This window comes from Choloepus didactylus, chromosome 18 (genome assembly GCF_015220235.1).
Source record: "Choloepus didactylus isolate mChoDid1 chromosome 18, mChoDid1.pri, whole genome shotgun sequence".
In the NCBI taxonomy this organism is placed as follows: Eukaryota; Metazoa; Chordata; class Mammalia; order Pilosa; family Megalonychidae; genus Choloepus; species Choloepus didactylus.
In genome coordinates, this window is record NC_051324.1 from 51,213,601 (window position 1) to 51,234,497 (window position 20,897).

Below are 20,897 nucleotides of genomic sequence, written 5' to 3' on the forward strand. Positions count from 1 at the left end.
GGTGCCGAGGAGGAAGGCGAGAGAGTGAGCGAGTCGGCAGAGAGGAGAGGCAGGTGCTCCGGGAGGCTGGGAGAGGGTGCGTGTGGCTTCCCGAGTCCCAGGAACCTTTATATGGCACCTGGGCCGGGCGGGGCCCTCCCGCCTGCTGACTCCACGTTCCCACCTGATTTCACCACTCCCGGCCCCGTCCACCTCCCCACTCTGGAGCTTTCAGCCCCCGGTCTGAGCTTTGCATGTGCTGGCTCAGGGATCCCACCCAGCTCTGGGGGGCGTGGGGCCCAGAGGAAAACACACAAACGCCAAGTTGGTCGTGACTCAGGCTGGGCTGCTGGGAACCACCAGCCATATAGGAGCATGCAGGAAGGGCCCCAGCTTTCCCAATTCCTGTCCCGCCAAGTTGCCCCTTATGTGGCTTCCTCACTCCTCAACCTTGCCTGGGGCTTTGCACTCCCCTCTCCACCTCATGACTCCCACCTGATGGACACCCCACCCCAACACATGCCTCCCCCACTCCACTGCACGCCTCTGTGCACTTATCATGGATGCCCCCTTCTAACCATGCTGAGGGGTCCCAAACTGCCACCCCTGCAGGGTGTCCCCTGACCCCACCACGGACCTCAGAGTTCCCATACAGAAAACAAGCCTATCCAGAGATCCATTCAAACAGTTTCCTCCACGTGTCCACAGGCTCCAGGAAGGGCCTGCTGGCTTCATCCATTTTGTCAAGGAATAGGGGGAAGGCATGAAGACTCCCCAGTCACCTGCCACGCACTGGTGTGCTCAGGAGGGTTCCACATATGTGTCCAAGCTCCATGAGGGGTTGTTGTTGCTGCCACCCATTGCACAGAGGGAGCTGGGACGCACGGAGGGCAGGTGTTTCCCAGTCACCCATCAAGAGTGGAGCTGATCTCAGCCAACTTGGCAAATTAACTCACTGCCCTTCCCCCTACATGGACATGACTCCCAGGGATGAGCCTGGACCCAGAATCGGGGGATTGAGAAGTTCTTCTTGACCAAATGGGGGAAAGAAAAGAAACAAAATAAAGTTTCAGTGGATGAAAGTTTTCAAATAAAGTCTAGAGCTCATTCTGGAGGTTACTCTTATGCATTCTATAGACACTCCTTTAAGTTTCCAGTGTGTCAGAATATCTAGAAGGAAATACCTGAAACTGTTAAACTGTGAACTTGATTCTTGATGATGATTTGTAGAACTATATAGTGTTATCGTGGGACCATGTTATTGTGAAAACCTTGTGATAACACTCTCTGGATCCGGTATGAGCAGATGAGTAATAAAATAAAGACAAAAATAGATGATTAATAGTCATGGATAAGGGGTATGGGATACTTTAGATGTTTTTTATTTATTTATTCTTTTTAGAGTAATGAAAATGTTCTAAAATTGATTGTGGTAATGAATGCACAACTATATGATGATACCGTGAGCCACTGATTGTATACTTTGGATGGATGATGTGGTGTGTGAATATGTCCCAATAAAATTGCAAACAGAAAAAAAAGAGTGTAGCTGAGATGGGGGCCATATCTGTCTGCTCCCCCAGTCCAGACCCCTCCCGACATCATGTACTGCACCACACGTCTCCACTTCCTTCTTGTTCTTGATCCTTGAATTAACCCCAGGAAGTGAGGAGGGTAGTGGGAGAACCAGAGAGAAGGGGTGATTCACCCAAAGTCACTCAGCTTTAAACTGTGGAGCCAGGGCAAGAACCCAGGCTCTGGCTCACGCCACATTCCCACGAAGCAGAGACAGGTGGGTCCAGGTCTTACTACTCCCCATAGTGCCTGGAGCTCAGCTCTGCCCACGCTGGGCATGACCTTGGCCTGAGAGCCCAGCTGAGCACCGGGGGGCTGGAGGGAGTCTGGCCCCAAAGATGGAGGCCTCTTCTGTGGTGCTGCCCCCCAGCCTTGACTGTTGAGGTTGGAGGAGCTGAGAGGAGCCTGCCTCGGCCTGGGCGATGCCGGGCGATACCACCTTGAACTTTGGGGCGGGAAGTTCTCTGTCTCAGCGTAACCAGCGCATTGTTACTGCCACATCTCACCCCATCAGTCGCTGGGGACCTCCACAGGGGGAGAAGCTGCAGGGAAGTTGCTCACCAACCCATCAGAGCTCTCAGCCAACCCCACGGCTCACGCACCCACAAGGGGCCTGGCTCCCGGGGTGAGGAGGGACAATGACGTAGTCCCTGACCTCTGAAGACTTAGTTCGAGGAGTTCTCAGACAGAGACTGAGAAATACAGACCCATGTGGCAGGAAACGAAGGGCTAGGCTGAGTGGCCCATGCCCAGGGCCCTGGGGTGCAGGACACACTCTGCCACACCCCCACCCTGGGGTGCATAGGGGTGCATGCTACCCCACTCAGCAGTAAAGGGGGGGAGCCTCAGCAGTAAAAGAATGGGGCAGTGATAGCTTTGTTGTCCAAGATCCTCTTCTGAAGGTGCCTAGAGCCATCAGAGGAGGCTCCCTAGCAGAAGAGCGGCTCTAGCTGGGCCTGGAAGGATCTGAATTGGCAGAATCGGTGTGGGAGGGCATCCCTTCATTCAGCCTGGTGGTCCCAGAGCACAAACTCCCTCCAGGCAGTGGGTCCGGTCCCTCCCCACCCCCAGCCTCTTGCCTCGTCCCTTCACCCTGTCCCAGTCAGGTACGATGTCATCTCAGCCAAGCTGGCGGGCAACATATTGGCTACATGCCACAACATGCAACCAAACCTGACTGATGACCAGAATCCCCGTCCAATTCCCAGGCACCTCATCCAACCCATTAGATCAGCACCGCCGAGGACGAGCTTAGGCCTGGAGATGGTTTACAAGCTCCCCCGGGGGTTCTGATAACCAGGCAGGCTGGGAAGCAGGAGGAGGCCAGGGTGCTGGAGGGAAGGGAGGACAGGAGGCCCAGGGTGGCTGAGAGGAGACAGGGGCTGCTGCAGGGCCTCCAGCCCCTGGTAGATGGGCCAGAGCCACGGCGTCAGGGCAGGACCAAGAAGAGGCCGGGAGGGCTAGGACAGAGCTGCCTGGTGTCAGGGCCAGTGGGGACCAGCCCTGGAGCAAGTCATCCAGGCTCGAGGAGCCTCAGTTTCCCTGTCTGGGAAACGGGAGCAATAGCACTACTTCACGGGCATGTTACAGCAATGGAGGTGACGAGAATAAGGCACCTGGCACAGCCCAGGGGCTCCCATTTCACCTACACAACAGGCATTTCGAGAGCACCTCTTTGTGCCAGGCTCTGTGCTGGGCACTCAGGTTCAAAGACCAGAACAGGGAAGCCCTCGGGTTCAGGGGGCCTGCGGGGAATCGCGGTGGTCTCCCTCGGGATGAACAAACGTCCCCGGGACAGGCTCTGACCTGCAATGGGTCCTAGGATCAGGGTGCGTCTGGGAGCCCCAGCTCTCCTTCAGGCATCCTCTCCCCTCCCAGAGGTTTGGGCCCCTCCCCCTTCCCAGGGCAGGGCTGTCACAGTTCCTCCCCCTGGTCTGCACAAAGAAGGGACCCTCGGGGGAGTCCGGGCTCGGCCAGCACCTCAGCCCACAGCCTGGGATGGCACAAGGGACCCGCCCTGCAGAAGGGCTGTGGGGGCAATGTAGACCCCCACTGGGCCCAGCGCCTCCTCCCCCAGCACCCCAGGCTGGGGCATCCTCAAGACAGGAACCGTCTCTCCCCCGCAGACGGGGCCCTCTGAGCCCGAGTCTCCTTCCCTTGACTCGGTGCAGACCTGGCCACAGATTGGACACTGTGCACCAGCTCAGGTGTCCCCACGACACCCAACTCCCCTGCAGGAAATGCCACCAGGTCAGCCCCTTCCAGGCTCAGGTGGCAGAGGAAAAGCACAAGGGGCTGTCGCGGGCCACGTGGCTCAGGCCTGGGAATGGCAACTGTGTGTCTCCGTTACACGCGAGTGGGCGGGCGGCTCCGTGGGCAGCTGCTCCCGCCTGGCTGATGGGCATGAAACGTTCCGCGCCGTGGCCAGGGGCAGAGCACAGGTGAGACTGATCTGATCTCGCCTCCTCGTTTTATAGCGCAGCGCCCAAGGTCCAGGACCTGCCCCCAGTCCCCACACCCCAGCTGCCTGCTTCACAGTTTGGGCTCTTCCTGCTGCCCCCACCCACACATCCCTGGCCTCCGCTAAGCACAAGCTCCCCACCACCCCAGGCCTCGGGAGTTTCCGGCCACTACCGCCCCCTCCCACCCAGCCCTCAGGCCCACCCCATCTCCAGGCACCAGGAGAGAGAGGGTATTTGTAGAGGGTGGTCTGAGTCTGCAGCACCAGAGAAGCCCTGTGGAGGCCTGTCCATGAATTGGGTCCTCCTCTCATTAACGCCTTCCCACCACCCCACTCCTCGAAGCCAGCCAGGAAAGCAGGCCCGCCCCTCCCAGGGGCTTCTGGATTTACTCGAAGAAAGACTTCCAGGTGCCAAGGCTCCTCCCGACCTTTCACAAGCTCTCTTTCCACATCACCCTCACCTGCCACCCAGAATGAATGGGGGCTGGTTGCAGGGGGTACTGGGCGTGGCTCGGTAGGACTGCCCAGAGCCCCTTCCCCAGGGACACAGCAGCCCACTCTCCCTCACCCCACGCCCATGCTCAGGCTGCTGGAACCAAGTGGGGTGGAGGCAAACCCTCCCCAAGCAGCCCCCAGGCCTGATCCCAGGCACTAAGGCCCCTCCCCATCACGAGCAGCCACTGCCCAACTGGGGAAACATCCCTGAGAGAGGCCCCTTCCTTGCTCTCACACCTGCTGCCCATCCACAGCCTTCTCCAGAAGCATCAGCCTCCATTCACATTCCTGGGGGCCCAGTAGCCTCCTTTGGAGGTTTCCAGTCACACAGGGACCTGGGCCCTAACCAACCAGCCACCCAGCCTGCCTTCCCCCACCTCACCCACCCTCCTGCCACTCCCAGGGTGGTTCTGATGCCCATCTCAGTCCCCCCAGCCCCGCCCCTTCCCAGGGGAGAGCCCCACCCCTTCCCGGGGGAGAGCCCCACCCCCAGGACCGAGAGGAGCCATTGATTCAGATGCATCAGCTCTTGGCTTTGAGGCTCCCACACCTGAGATTATCTCATCCATTTATGGATGAGAAAATGCGGCTCAGCGAGCGGGGTGACTGCTGAGGTCATGGAGCTAGTTATGGGGCTAGAAGAGGCACCCAAGGCCACTCTGACACCCCAGCTGGGCCACCCTCCTGCCTTGGGAGATGCGAAGCCTCCAGCTCCCCCAGACTCACTCTTCTCCATGGTCTACGATGACCCCTGACCTCCATGAGCATCCAAGCCCCAACCCCCATTCTGCCCCATTCCACCCATTCTCACTGGGGCCCACTTCAGTAGCCGCAACAAGACTGCATTCCATGCGTCAGTCAACCAGCTTTATTAGGGTCCTGAACGCGAATGCGGGGAAGGGGCTGAAGCAGGAGGGCTGAGGCTGTGGGGCAGATGGAGCAACCGCCTCTCTGCAGCCTGATGGGCTGGGGGGTTGGCGGGGGAGCCGAGTCCTCAGTGGGTGGTCTGGTGCACCTGCTCGCGGGAGGAGATCACCCTGCCATCCTGCACCTCCTCCACGATGGTGCGCACCTGGCGGGTGGTCACGGCTGCAAGAGACGCCGACACGCAGGGTGTAGGCGGGCAAGAGACCCTCGCTCGGCCCCGGCAGGAGCCGGCTAACCCCCAAGTCTCCCCCCACCGCGTGGTGTGAATGACTCTGCTGGGCCCCAATGTGCCAACATCCTTGCCCCTCGACATCCCGTCCACACACATCTCCCTTCTGCTCTTGCCACTGTCTCCCTTCCAGCCCGTCCCTCTGCTGGTGTCCCTGTGTGAGTCCCAACTCCCCGGATGGGCTTATTCTAAGAGGGATCTGCAAGAGACGGACCATGCCAAACAGGTGCTACACCAAACAGGGCCCATCTCCATTTCTCTGCAGTCTCCAGGGCACAGCCCGCGCTCCTGTCCTCCCCAGCAGACTGCTACCTCCAGGACAAGCACCGGGTCCCATCACCCTGTTCGACTATGTACCCCAGGGCAAGGATCATATCTTCCCTCCTCAGACTAGGTTCCGCGACACAAGGGCCATGTCCCTCTCTCCCCCAACAGACTAGAGTCCCCTGCTTTTGCCCCATCTGTTCAGGTCTCAGAAGCAAAGACGAGGAGACCATGTCTCTATGTCCCCATCAGATGAGAGTGCAGGGACAGGAGCATGTCTCCCCCATCAGACTAGGACGTCCAAGGCAAGGACCTTTGCACTGTCCCTTCCCGGCTCATCAGAGTTTCCCGCTCATTGGATCCTTCCCTGAGGATCAGCCCTGAGCCCAAACAGGCCTCTGCACCCACCCCTGCTGCAGATCAGCCAACCTTTCCTGGAGCTGGCAAGGAACAGCCCCAACAATGTGCAGATAGATGGTCTGACCTGAGCACCACACCCCCACCCCCACCCCTGCCTAGCCCTCAGCCCTCACGCTCCTCCTTACGTTCTTTGGACTTATACTGGGTCAGGCTGCAAAAGAAAGAGAGATGAGGGGTTAGATGACTGCCTGAGAGCCCCACCCCTGCCCCCGAGGCCCCCAGCCCTTGAGCCCCCACTCACTGGGCGTCCTCGCCCTCCAGCAGGCGGCGGTAGGTGGTGATCTCCTGCTCCAGCCGCGTCTTCACGTCCAGCAGGATCTTGTATTCCTGGCTCTGCTGCTCCATCTCGCAGCGCAGCTGGGCCAGCTGCTCCTCCACGCTGCCGATCAGCCCCTGGATCTGGGCCAGCTGCATACAGTAGCGGCCTTTGGTCTCGTCCAAGCTGTTCTCCAGGGATGCTCTCTGCAAGTGGGAGAGAGAGAGAAAACGAAAGTCAACGGATGTGGCCACTCCCTCCCTCCAGGTCTCTGGACCTGTTTCCTGAGAGGTGCACGCATTTGACCCCGTGTGGATGGCTGATGGGGCAGACAACAGGGAGCAACATTATTGCACCACTTTGGGCCTTAGTCTCCCCATCTGCAAAATGGGTACAAGGGTCTCTCCTGTCCAGTCCAGGGCAACAGAGGGAGGCAAAAAGGGAGAGGTGGAAATGTATTGTGGCAGAGTGGAGGGGGTGGCACCAGGACTGGTGATCTGGGGTGGGCTGCGCCCTGCGTACCATGCTGAGCAGAGACTGCAGCTCGATCTCCAGGCCCTGCAGCACCCTCCGGAGCTCGGTCACCTCACTGCGGCCACTCTGCACCAGTTCGCTGTTAGAGGCCACTTCTCTGTTCAGCTCCTCGGTCTGACATAGGAAAGGAGACCAGAAAGCATGAGGAGCTCCGGAAGTCTCCGCTGCCTGGGCAGTCCCATAGGAGGGCTGAGGAGACCAGCCCCACCTTGCTCAGGAACCAGGCCTCCGCGTCCCTGCGGTTCTTCTCTGCCAGCTGCTCATACTCGTCGCGCATCCTGTTCAGGATAGAGCTCAGGTCCCTGCCGGGAGCCGCGTCCATCTCCACACTGACGTCCCCGCCGCTCTGACCCCGGAGGGCACGCATATCCTAGGAAGGGGTGGCAGGAGGCAGGCAGCTCAGCACACCCCTCTCTTGGCTCTGTGAGGATCTGGGGACTCCACCAAACCAGCCTACGAGCCCAGCGCCGGCAATGGCCCACCTCCTCGTGGTTCTTCCTCAGGTAGGCCAGCTCCTCCTTGAGGCTCTCAATCTGCATCTCAAGGTCGCTTCTGCTCAGGGTCAGCTCGTCCAGCACCCTGCGCAGGCCGTTGATGTCGGCCTCTACGCCCTGGCGCAGGGCTAACTCATGCTCGTACCTGGAAGGACAGAGGGCAGAGAGAGCATCAGGCTCCATTCCCGAGACCTCTGGCCCTCCTGGGTGGAAGCCCCGCTCCTCGCCTCCCGCCCTCAGCCCACCACGGCGGCGGCTCACTTGGTCCTGAAGTCGTCGGCTGCCAGCCTGGCGTTGTCGATCTGCAGAGTGGGCTGAGAGTTCTCGACAGTGGCCATGATGATCTGGGATGGGGGTGCAAGGACCTCAGGGAGGGAAGAAAGGAGCTTCCCCAAACAGGGGGCTAGCCCACCCTCTCCCGGCCACCCTAGAATGCCTTCCCCACCCAGATCATCCCTCATATTCCACATCCCCCCATCCTGAGCCGGGCAGGAGGGAGGCTAAAGGTGTAATGCAAGAACCCTGGCAGGGAATACGAGATTCAGGGTTCCAGCCCCAGCTCAGACACATAGATGCTAAAAAGAGATCCACCACCACCAAGTCTCTGGGTGACCTTGGCCACTCTCCATAGTTGGGCCTCCATTGCCCTGTTTGTAAAATGGAGATGCTAGAAAGAGGTTTTCTAAGGGCCACTGTGGCCCTGGCATCTCACAACGCTCCGTCCACCAGAGGTGCCTCCCCCCTGGCCCACCCACCTTGTTCCGCAGGTCCTCGATGGTGTTGAAGTAGGGGCTGTAGTCCCTGGTCTCGCTGGGCCGCTGCCTCTGGTACCAGTCACGGATCTTCACCTCCAGGTTGGTGTTGGCCTCCTCCAGGGCGCGCACCTTGTCCAGGTAGGAGGCCAGGCGGTCGTTGAGGTTCTGCATGGTGATCTTCTCGTTGCCGGAGAGGAGGCCGCCATCGACACCACCAAAGTCTCCTCCAAAACCCCCAACAAAGCCACCGCCGAAGCCGGCACCCAGGCCACCACCATATCCCCCACCAAAGCCGCCACCCAGGGCCCCACCAAAGCTGCTGCTGCTGAAGCCGCCGCCATAGCCGCCCCCAATCCTGCAGGCGCCCCCGGAGGAGAAGTGGGAGGAGGAGACCGACAGGCCCCCGTAGGTGCTGGGAACCCGGCAGGATCCTCCGGCCAGGACGGAGGAGATGCGGCCGGAGCCGCCGCCGATGCCGCAGGAGCCCTTCATGGAGCTGGAGGAGGTAAACTGGCGGCTGCAGGTGGTCATGGTGCCGAGGAGGAAGGCGAGAGAGTGAGCGAGTCGGCAGAGAGGAGAGGCAGGTGCTCCGGGAGGCTGGGAGAGGGTGCGTGTGGCTTCCCGAGTCCCAGGAACCTTTATATGGCACCTGGGCCGGGCGGGGCCCTCCCGCCTGCTGACTCCACGTTCCCACCTGATTTCACCACTCCCGGCCCCGTCCACCTCCCCACTCTGGAGCTTTCAGCCCCCGGTCTGAGCTTTGCATGTGCTGGCTCAGGGATCCCACCCAGCTCTGGGGGGCGTGGGGCCCAGAGGAAAACACACAAACGCCAAGTCAGTCGTGACTCAGGCTGGGCGGCTGGGAACCCCGGTCCCGGGACCCAGAGCCCGAGGACCAGCGGGGTCCCAGCCCACGAGCTCTGTGGCAGCCGCGTCCCCGGGCATGAGTCAGCCCTTTGGAAGGACTCCCTGTTGCAGAGTCATGGCTTTGGATGAAAGATGCCTCAGCGACTCTCTCGCACTGTCTCAGGGGTGGCTGTGGGGCTCCCACACGTCCTGCGCTGGGCAGGAGACAGGAGGCTAGATTCCTGGACAAGCTCTGTCCCGTGCACCATGGATCCTGGGCCCCTCACCTCCCTTCTCTGGACCCTGTAAAGTGACAAGTCTGGATTCCTTAGTTCTAAATATTCTGACTCTCTTTCCCCTATTAGATCCAACCCAGGCTCCAAGGCTGTCTTTTAACCCCCACCCCCACCCCACCCCAGATCTCAGAAACGGTATGTATGTTGGAAAAAGAACCCATTATGGGGCAAGACAGGTGGTGGCTTGAATCCTGCTCTGTCCCTCACAAGCTGCGTGGCTTAGACAGCTCCTTTCGGCTCTCCAGGCCTCAGTTTTCTCATCTGTAAAGGGGAGGACAAACCACCAGCCATATAGGAGCATCAGGAAGGGCCCCAGCTTCCCCAATTCCTGTCCGGCCCAGTTGCCCCTTAACCTGGTGTGATGTTTAGGTTTATGGTTAACTTGGCCAGGTGATGGTGTCCAGCTGTCTGCTCAAGCAAGCACTGTCCTTACTGTTACTGCAAGGACATTTGTGGCTGGTTTATTAAATCATCGGTCAATTGACTGCAGCTGTGATTGATTATATCCACTCAGGGCATGTCTTCCAGAATGAGAGAATTCAATCAGCTGGATTTAATCCAATCAGTTGAAGACTTTTAAGGAAGAGAGAGATAGAAGAACTTCACTTCTTCCACTAGCCAGCAAAGCGTTTCCTGAGGAGTTCATAGAACACCTTCACTGAAGTTGCCAGTTCGCTGCCTGCCCTACAGAATTTGAACTCGTGCATCCCCACAGTTGCGTGAGACATTTTTATAAAATCTTCTATTTACAGATATCTCTTGTTGGTTCTGTTTCCCTAGACAACCCTAACCAATACAGCTTGGTACCAGAGTGGTTCTTGAGAAACAGAATCTTAAAATGGGCTTTTACAAGTAGTTTTCTACTCTGATTAGATTCAAAGGCACTAATGACTCCATTTCCAATAATCAAGATGGCACTGACAGTCCATGGCGTGAGTTCTCAATGGGGATACACAAAATATCACCATTTGATTCTCCTAATCCTACTCTTGTACGAAGCAAGGCTCTGGGTGACAGTGTTTTTTACACCTTAACAGAGTTTTGCAGAGTTAAGAGGTATAATGATGTTGGCTGGTTGCTCTTAGATACACTGGATAAAGTTATAAGAGAAAGGGATGAACTAAAGGATTCAAATTTGAAACTTAAGCACCATATGGCAGATGTAAAGATTTCTATGTGTGCCCTGAAAGAAAATCTTATTTTCTGTGGCCACAGACTTAAGACTTCTGAAAACCAGACCCAGAGTCTCATTGTGCAAGTAACAGATTTACAACGTAAACTGAAATCTCAACCTCACAGCGTGTCTGCTGTTGAAGTAAAGGCATTGATTGGAAAAGAATGGGATCCTGAAACTTGGGATGGGGACATATGGATTGATCATAATGGTAGCGAGGACATTGGAGCCCCGGATTCTGCCGAGTCTTTGTTAGATATACCTGTAGTGGTCTGTCCTGAGGAAACAGCCCCCCACCTCCACTCTGCCCTGAGGAGACAGCTACCCATCATCCAGCCTGCTTTGAGGAAACAGCTTACCAACCTCCAGTCTGCCCTGAGGAGCCTGCCATCCAACCTCCACCTGAAGAGGTTAACCCTTCTGTGCCTACTAAACCTATAATCACCTCCCCTGAGGAAGCAGCCCTCAAGCCTCTGGAAAGATTAATCCTATTTCACCAGATGAAACTGCAACAGAATGTCCTAAGGTAAATGGCTTGAGGGATACTTCTGATTTTTTCATGGCCCGCCCCCACCACCAGTCTTGGCTTCAAGGCTATAGCTAGACCAAAGTCCCAACAGGTCCCAAAGGGTGATGTACAAGTGTGACCCATGAGGAATTACGCCATACTCCAAAAGAACTGTATGAGTTTTCCAATTTATACAGACAGAAATCAGGCAAATCTGTGTGGGAACAGATATTAAGCATGTGGGATAATGGTGGAAGGAATATAAAATTGGATCAGGCTGAATTTATTGATATGGGCCCACTAAGCAGAAATTCTGCATTCAGTATTGTAGCTTGAGGGGTTAGAAAGGGCCTTAATAGTTTGTTTGGATGGTTGGCTGAAACGTGGATCAAAAGGTGGCCGACATTACTTGAGGTTGAAATGCCAGAACTGCCCTGGTATAATGTAGAAGAGGGGATTCAAAGGCTTAGAGAGATTGGAATTAGAGTGGATTTATCATGGAAGACCTGCTCACACACACCTGGAATGTCCAGAAGACACACCTTTTACCAGGACTGTAAGGAATAAATTTCTGAGACTAGCTCCATCATCCCTGAAGGGCTCTGTAGCCTCCCTTCTTTGTAGGTCAGATATTACTGTGGGAACCACTGTCACTGAGCTGGAATCTTTAAACACAATGGGAATAATCGGATCTCAAGTCATCAGAAGTCATGTGGCAGCAGTTAATCGCCAAAGATGAGGTCGGCATGTCTACAATTTTTGGAAAACAGGCTCAAAGCAGCAATCAAAATAATCTGACTGATGGAGACTTATGGCATTGGGTAGCAGAACATGGAGTACCTAGAAGTAAAATAGATGGGCAGTCTACTAAATTCTTGTTTCATCTGTATAAATAGAAGAGTTCTAGGTCAAGTGAACAAAAGTCAAATTTGAATTTTGAAAAAACAGAGAGTCACTGCCCCTTAATCAATTCCCAGACTTGAGACAGATTACACACCGAGAGCCCCTTGAATGAGGGGAAGGCTGGGTGCCCCTGGGGAAGGACCCTGTTACGCTGCCAAAATTCATGTTGTTAATCTTCCTCCCAGCCTTTCCCGGAGGTACAGCCTTTTACCAGGGTAACTGTGCATTGGGGAAAAGGAAATGATCAGATGTTTGGGGGATTATTAGACACTGGTTCAGAAGTGACATTAATTCCAGGAGACCCAAAATGTCACTCAGGTTCACCAGTCAGAGTTGGGAGTTATGGAGGTCAGGTGATCGATGGAGTTTTAGCTCCTGTTTGTTCACAGTGGGTCCAGTGGGTCCCCAGACCCATTCTGTGGTTATTTCCCCAGCTCCAGAATGCATAATTGGAATAGACATACTCAGCAACTGGCAGAATCTTCACATTGGTACCCTGACTCATGGAGTGAGGGCTATTATGGTAGGAAAGGCCAAGTAGAAGCACTAGAACTGCCCCTGCCTAGCAAAATAGTAAAGGAGAAACAATATCAGATTCCTGGAGGGATTTCAGAGATTAATGCCAGTCTTAGGACTTGAAGGTTGCAGGGGTGGTGATTCCCACCATGTCCCCATTCAACTCTCCTATATGGCCTTTGCAGAAAACAGATGGGTCTTGGAGGATGATGGTGGATTATCGTAAGCTTAACCAGGTGGTGACTCCAATTGCAGCTGCTGTTCCAGATGTGGTATCATTGCTTAAGCAAATCAACACATCTCCTGGTGCCTTGTATGCAGCTATGGATCTGGCAAATGCTTTTTTTCTCAATAGCTGTTAGTAAGGACCACCAGAAACAGTTTGCATTCAGCTGGCAAGGCCAGCAGTTTACATTCACTGTGCTACCTCAGGTCTATATCAACTCTCCAGCCCTATGTCATGATACTGTCCAAGGGGCTCTTGATCGTTTCTCCCTCCCACAAGACATCACTCTGGTCCATTATATTGATGATGTCATGTTGATTGGACCTAGTGAGCAAGAAGTAGCAACTACTCTAGATTAGTTGGTAAGGTATTTGTATGGGAGAGGATGGGAGATAAATTCAGCAAAAATACAGGGGTCTTCCATCCCAGTAAAATTTCTAGGTATCCACCAATGTGGGCATGTCGAGATATCCCTTCTAAGGTGAAGGATAAGCTGTTGCATCTGGCCCCTCCTACAACCAAAAAAGAGGCACAATGCCTAGTTGGCCTCTTTGGATTTTGGAGACAACATATTTCTCATTTGGTTGTGCTACTCTGGCCCATTTACCGAGTGACCAGAAAAGCTTCTAGTTTTGAGTGGGGACCAGAACAAGATGAGGCTCTGTGACAGGTCCAGGCTGTTGTGCAGGCTGCTCTGCCACTTGGACTGTATGATCCAGCTGATCCAATGTGCTGGAAGCGTCAGTGGCAAATAGAGATGCTGTTTGGAGCTTTGGCAGGTGCCTACAAGAGAATCACAATGCAGGACCTTAGGATTTTGTAGTAAAGCCTTATCATCCTATGCAGATAACTACTCTCCATTTGAGAAACAGCTTTTGACCTGCTATTGGGCCCTAGTAGAGACAGACTGCTTAATCATGGGCCACCAAGTTACCATGAGACCTGAGTTACCTATCGTGAGCTGAGTGTTGTCTGACCCACCAAGCCATAAAGTTGGGCTTGCACCACAGCACTCCATCATAAAATGGAAATGGTATTTACAAGATAGGGTTTGAGTGGGTCCTGAAGGCACAAATAGGTTATATGAGGAAGTGGCTCAAATGCCCCTGGCCCCCACTACTTTCTCCTTAACTTCTCTTTCCCAGCCCACAGCTATGGCATCTTGTGGAGTCCCTTACAATCAGTTGAATGAGGAAGAGAAAACTTGGACCTGGTTTACAGATGGTTCTGCACAATATGCAGGCACCATCCAAAAGTGGACAGCTGCAGCACTGCAGCTCCTTTCTGGGATGTACCTGAAGGACAGTGATGAGGAGAAATCTTCCTAGTGGGCGGAACTTCGAGCAGTGCACCTGGTTGTTCATTTTACTTGGAAGGAGAACTGGCCAGAGGTGCATTTTTATACTGATTCATGGGCTGTTGCTAATGGTTTAGCTGGATGGTCAGGGACTTGGAAGGAACATGATTGGAAAATTGGTGACAAAGAAGTCTGGGGAAGAGGTATGTGGATAGACATTTCTGGGTGGGCAAAAAACATGAAGATATTTGTGTTCCGTGTGAATGCTCACCAGAGGGTGACTTCAGCAGAGGAAGATTTTAATAATTAAGTGGATAAGATGACCTATTCAGTGGGTACCAGTCAGCCTCTTTCCCCAGCCACTCCTGTCATTCCACAATGGGCTCATGAACAAAGTGGTCATGGTGGTAGGGATGGAGGTTATGCATGGGCTCAGCAACATGGACTTCCACTCACCAAGGCTGACCTGGCCACAGCCCCTGCTGAGCACCCAATCTGCCAGCAGCAAAGACCCACACTCAGTCCCCAATATGGCACCATTCCCCAAGGTGATAAACCTGGTGGCAGGCTGATTACATTGGATCACTTCCCTCATGGAAGGGGCAGCGATTTGTTCTCACTGGAATAGACACATACTCCAGATATGGATTTGCCTTCCCTGCACGCAGTGCTTTCCAAAACTACCATCCACGGACTTAAGGGATGCCTTATCTACCATCACGGTATTCCACACAGCATTGCTTCTGACCAAGGAACCCACTTTACAGAAAATGAAGTGAGGGAATGGGCACATGCTCATGGAATTCTCTGTCTTACCATGTTCCCCATCATCCAGAGGCAGCTGGGTTGCTAGAACAGTGGAATGTCCTGTTGAAGACTCAATTACATCACCAACTAGATGGCAATACCTTGCAGGACTGGGGCAGTGTTCTCCAGGAGGCTGTATATGCTCTGAATCAGTATCCACTGTATGGGGCTGTTTCTCCCATAGCCAGGATTCACGGGTCCAGGAATCAAGGTGTGGAAACAGGATTGGCACCACTCACTATCACTCCTAGTGATCCACTAGGAAAATTTTTGCTTCCTGTCCCTGCAACCTTAAGCTCTGCTGGTCTACAGGTCTTAGTTCCAAAAAGAGGAGTGCTTCCAGCAGGAAACACAATAATAATTCCATTGAACTGGAAGTTAAGACTGCCACCTGGCCACTTTGGGCTTCTCATGCCTCTGAATCAACAGGCAAGGAAGGGGATTACTGTACTGGCTGGGGTGCTTGATCCTGACTATCAAGAGGAAACAGCACTGTAACTACACAATAGAGAAAAAGAAGAGTTTTCTGGAATACAGGAGATCTCCTAGGGCATCTCTTAGTACTACCATGCCCTGTGATTAAAGCCAATGGAAAACTACAACAACCAATGAAGGCAGGACTACCAATGGCCCATAAACTTCAGGATTGAAGGTTTGGGTCACCCCACCAGGCAAAGAGCCACGGCCAGCTGAAGTGCTTGCTGAGGGTAAAGGGAACGTGGAACGTGTAGTGGAAGAAGGTAGTGCTAAATATGAACGATGACTGCACGACCAGTTACAGAAATGAGGACTATGATGGCATGAATATTTCCTCCTTGTTTTGTTATGACTGTATCATTCATTTCGCGGTATTAAAGTTAAAGGAAAACAAGTTTAAGAGACAATGTCACCCAAGGATTTGTACCCTATTCTGGAGAGCTTTAGTGCATTTCCAGTTGTATGCAGGACATCTGAGTACTGTTAGGTGAAATATGTGTCTGTTATTGTTCTCTACTTAGAGATAAAGTATGGTTTAAGGTGCTGTGTATAACTGCCAAGTTGATGAGGGGTGGACTGTGATGGTTAAGTTTATGTGTCAACTTGACCAAGTGATGGTATCCAGTTGTCTGATCAAGCAAGCACTGTCCTAACCATTTCTCAAGGACATTTCTGGCTGGTTAATAAGCCAGAAGGCTGATTTATTAAATCATCAGTCAATTGACTGCACCTGTGACTGATTCCATCAACGAAGGGCATGTCTTCCACAATGAGAGAATTCAATCAGCTGGATTTAATCCAATCAGTTGAAGACTTTTAAGGAAGAGAGAGAGAGGACCTTCACTTCTTCCTGAGCTAGCCAGCAAGGAGTTCACTGAACACCTTCCTCGACATTGCCAGTTTGCTGCCTGCCATACAGAATTTGGACTCGTGCATTCCCATGGTTGCGTGAGAGACTTCTATAAAATCTTATATTTACAGATAACTCTTGTAGATTCTGTTTCCCCAGAGAACCTTAACTAATACACCAGGCCTCCTCACTCCCCCAGCGTGGCCCTTCCCTCCCCTCTCCACCCCACACTCCCACCTGATGGACACCCCACCCCAACACTTGGCTCCCCCACTCCACTGCACGCCTCTGTTCACTCACTGTGGACACCCACTCATAACCGAGCTTGGGGGAGTCCTGCCCTGCCACCCCTGGTAGTGTGACCCCTGACCTCACCATGGACCTCAGAGTTCCCACACAGAAAACAAGCCTATCCAGAGATCAGTTCAGACAGTTTCCTCCACGTGTCCACAGGCTCCAGGAAGGGCCTGCTGGCTTCATCCTTTCAGTCAAGGAGCAGGGGGAGGGCACTAAGACTCCCCAGTCACCTGCCACACACAGGTGTGCTCAGCAGCATTCCACACATGCATCCAAGCTCTGTGAGGGGTCGTTGTTGCTGTGCCACCCATTGCACAGAGGGAGCTGGGATGCACGGAGGGCAGGTGTTTCCCAAGTCACCCATCAAGAGTGGAGCTGATCTCAGCCAACTCTGCAAATTAACACACGGCCCTCCCCCCTACATGGGACATGACTCCCAGAGGTGTAAATCTCCCTGGAAACGTGGGACGTGACTCCCAGGGATGAACCTGGACCCGGCATCAGGGGATTGAGAAGGTCTTCTTGACCAAAATGGGAGAAAGAAAAGAAACAAAATAAAGTTTCAGTGACTGAGAGATTTCAAATAAAGTCTAGAGCTCATTCTGGAGGGTATTCTTATGCATTATATAGATAGTCCCTTAAGTTCCCAGTCTATTAGAATACCTAGAAAGACATGCCTGAAACTGTTGAACTGTAAACTTGATTCTTGATGATAGTTTTATAACTAGATAGCTTGTACTGTGGGACCATGTGACTGTGAAAACCTTGTGATGACACTTCCTGGATCCAGTGTGTGAGCAGATGAGTAACAAAATAAGGATAAATATAAATAAATAATAGGGGGGATAAGGGATATAGGATGTTTGAGGTGTTCTTTTTTACTTTTTCATGTATTTTTATTTTTTTTAGAGTAATAAAAATGTTCTAAAATTGATTGTGGTGATGAATGCAGAACTATTTGATGGTACCGTGAGCCATTGATTGTATACCTTGGATGGATTATATGGTTTATGAATATATCTCAATAAAAGTGCATATTGAAAAAAAAGAGTGGAGCTGAGATGGGGACCCCATCTGTCTGCTCCCCCAGCCCAGGTCCCTCCCGACTTCATGCACTGTTCCACATGTCTCCACTTCCTTCTTGTTCTTGATTCTTGAATTAACCTCTGGTGGTGGGAGAACCAGAGAGAAGGGGTGATTCACCCAAAGTCTCTCAGCTTTAAACTGTGGAGCCAGGGCCAGAACCCAAGCTCTGGCTCACACCACACTCCCACAAAGCAGGGACCAGGTGGGTCCAGGTCTCACCTACCTCCCTGTGGTGCCTGGAGCTCAGCTCTGCCCACGCTGGGCATGACCTTGGCCTGAGAGCCCAGCTGAGCACCAGGGGCTAGAGGGAGTCTGGCCCCAAAGACAGAGGCCTCGTCCGTGGCGCCACCCCCCAGCCTTGATTGTTGAGGTTGGAGGAGCCGAGAGGAGCCTGCCTCAGCCTGGGCGATGCCAGGCGATACCACCTTGAACCTTGGGGTGGGAAGTTCTCTGTCTCAGTGTAACCAGCACATTGTTACTGCCACATCTCGCCCCATCAGTCATTCACCTTGAAGGCACAGGGCCGGGTGTGAGCAGAGCTGATTGTCACTCTAGCTCACACCTTCAGAGCCAGGCTTAGGAGGAAGAACCCGATGGTCCTCTCTTCTGACCTCAAAAGTGGGCCCAGGCCATGTGGAATCTCGGGAAAAACCCCCACTGCCCCAGGTGTCAGGATGAGCTTGGAGTTCAGGTCCCACCACAGACTCATCACCCTCGGTGGCCTTCAAGGTCACCAAAGGTCACCAAGTCCCAACCAGAGAGGCTGAAAACTTGCCCAAGGTTAAACAGCACAGAGCAGAGAGCAGAGACTCGAACCCAGCTCCAATTCCCAAACCAAGGTCCCCACTGACTGTCCCAGTGGAGGCTCTACTTACTCCTCATTCTGTGCCCCACTCGCCCTCCTGCCTCCTCTGTAATTGGATCTCTGCTCCCCACCACCACCCCATCTGGAGGAGTCAGGGGTGGGGTCACACACAAGGAAGTTGCTCACCAACCCATCAGAGCACTCAGCCAACCACCAGGGGCCTGGCTCCCGGGGTGAAGGGGGACAATGCCATAGTCCCCGACCTGAGGACAACGTAGTCTCATAAGTTCTCAGATTGAGGCTGAGAAACACAGCCCATGTGGCAGGAAACAAAGGGCTAGGCTGAGTGGCCCAGGCCCGGGGCCCTGGAGTGCCATGCCCCCACCATGGGGTGCATCAGGGGTGCACGCTGCCCCACTCGGAGCCTCAGCTGTAAGGGGGTGGGAGTTCTGCTAACCCCGACGTCTGAGATCCTCTTCGGAAGGTGCCTGGAGCCATCAGGGGAGGGAGGCTCCCCAGCAGAGGAGCAGCTCTCAAATTATATATTTGAATGTGGTTTTAAAGTGGAAAACTTTAGGTTGATATATGTTACCAGAATAAAATTTTTGTAGAAAAATAGGACTCTACATCATAAACAGGAAACCCTTATGTAAACCATGGACTTTGGCTAATAGTACAATTATAATAATATTCTTTCATCAGTTGTAACAAATGTACTGCATTAATGCAAGATGTGGATAGGGAAGGGGATATAAATATGGAATGTATTTTCTGCATGATTTTTCTATAAACCTACAACCTCTCTAATGAAAAATATGTATTACAATTTTTTAAATGAGGAAATGGCAGTATAAGCCTTTTATTTAGAAATAAGGAGGAAGATGCCAAAGGAAACAGCTAAGTCGGGGTGGGAACGGAGAAATGGGATCCAGCCTAGGGATAGCTCTTTTGCATTAAAATTCTTCTTGTGTTTTTATATATGAATGTATAACTTCAATTTTTTACATATATTTTTTTTTAAATATGGAGACACCCAGGAAGAAGGAACAGCAAACGAGACGTGTGGGATTCTGCATCTAGTCAGGGATGGCTGACTCACACGGCCCAGGGCAGGGAGGGGTGGGAAGGCGCCAAAGCGGAGTCGAGGGGGCGGGGCTGCGGGTCAAGAGAACCGTCTCAGGCTGTGGAGCGCCGGAGTCCCACCACGTTCGTGTGTTCTTTTTTTTTCTTTTTCTTTTTCTTTTCCGCTTTTTAAAACTCATTTTATTTTTGAAGAATCTTAATTTGCAGAAATGTTTCAAGAACCGTGTAAAGGACTTTTCTCCTTGTGCCAATTGAAAGTAAATTGCTTACCTGAAGCCTCATCACCTCCAGAAGTTTAATTGTGTATTTCCTAACAGCAAAGGCCTTTTTCGACACGAGGATCAGGACGTTTCCCTGGCTCGCCATCCAGTCCTCAGGCCCTAGTCAAGTATCAACAGTAGCCCCAAGAGTGTCTTTTATTGTAGGAAATGTTCAGAATCATGGGTAACATTCAGTCATCAAGTCTCCTTCTATTTCTCCGTCTTTCCTTGATTTCCAGGACCTGAACGCTTTTGAAGATTTCCATGCCAGCTTGTTCATTTTTTAAAGAAGACCTTTCATTCTGGATTCATCTGATTTTTTTAAGTAAATGAATATTGAATCCAAATACAATTTTCTTTTTCTTAGTTGCTAGGGAATTAGAATAGCTAGACAGAAAAAACGAGAATTTGGTCTATAGCTACTTGATAAATTGTAATTTGAAAGTGATCACCTTTTTGTATATGTTACATTTCACAGTAAGGAAGTAACTGAAACTATGGTACTGTAACTCATAAAATTTTTGGAAATTTCCCATATAACTACTTGTTAAATCATACTTTGAAAGTTATTACCTTTTTCCATACATGTTATATATTAAAATTTTTTCAAATAATAAATATCGAAATATAAAAAAAGACTTACTAGAGAAGTTGTAGGTTTATAGAAAGATCATGCAGAAAATACAGAGTTCCCATATACCTGCTCCAATCACATTCTTGTTCCAGAAAGGCCATTAGGAAGAAATGGGAGTGGAAGAGATGCACAGCAAGATGCCCCAGTTAGTAGGTTGTGGCCAGTTCTAGGGAGGGAGGGAGAAGGTCTGGATGCGGCTGCGGGGATGAAAAGGAGAGCTTGGGTGACAGGTATCTCCAACACAAAAATCACTGTGTGCAAGTGTGGGAAGCCAAGGGGTAGAGTTAAGAGCACAAGCTTTGGGGTCTTTCGGTTAAAATACCCAGAAAGAGAGTGCGATTAAAAGAAAGGCGTGGTCTTCACAGCCAAACGGAGCTGGCTTTCAATCCCAACCATGCCACTTACTGGCTGAATGGCTTTGTGCAAGTCATTTATCCTCCAGG

At 52.4% G+C, this 20,897-nt stretch overlaps 1 protein-coding gene across 3 annotated transcripts; it reads right to left on the reverse strand.

The window, feature by feature from the left end:
• Nucleotides 1–5,504: 5,504 nt before the first annotated feature.
• Nucleotides 5,505–8,920, reverse strand: LOC119513380 (keratin, type I cytoskeletal 16-like). 3 transcript variants are annotated; one of them, XM_037808540.1, is made up of 9 exons: nucleotides 8,725–8,920; nucleotides 8,390–8,613; nucleotides 7,896–7,978; nucleotides 7,623–7,779; nucleotides 7,349–7,510; nucleotides 7,129–7,254; nucleotides 6,592–6,812; nucleotides 6,476–6,501; nucleotides 5,505–5,599 (listed from the first exon to the last, which is right to left on the reverse strand). In XM_037808540.1, exons 1-9 carry the CDS (start codon nucleotides 8,918–8,920, stop codon nucleotides 5,505–5,507), a joined length of 1,290 nt encoding a protein of 429 aa, XP_037664468.1. The 3 variants fall into 3 exon arrangements, with proteins under 3 accessions (XP_037664468.1, XP_037664469.1, XP_037664467.1); XM_037808541.1 differs by having other exon boundaries at nucleotides 8,390–8,711; nucleotides 8,787–8,890; XM_037808539.1 differs by having other exon boundaries at nucleotides 8,390–8,920.
• Nucleotides 8,921–20,897: the final 11,977 nt, after the last annotated feature.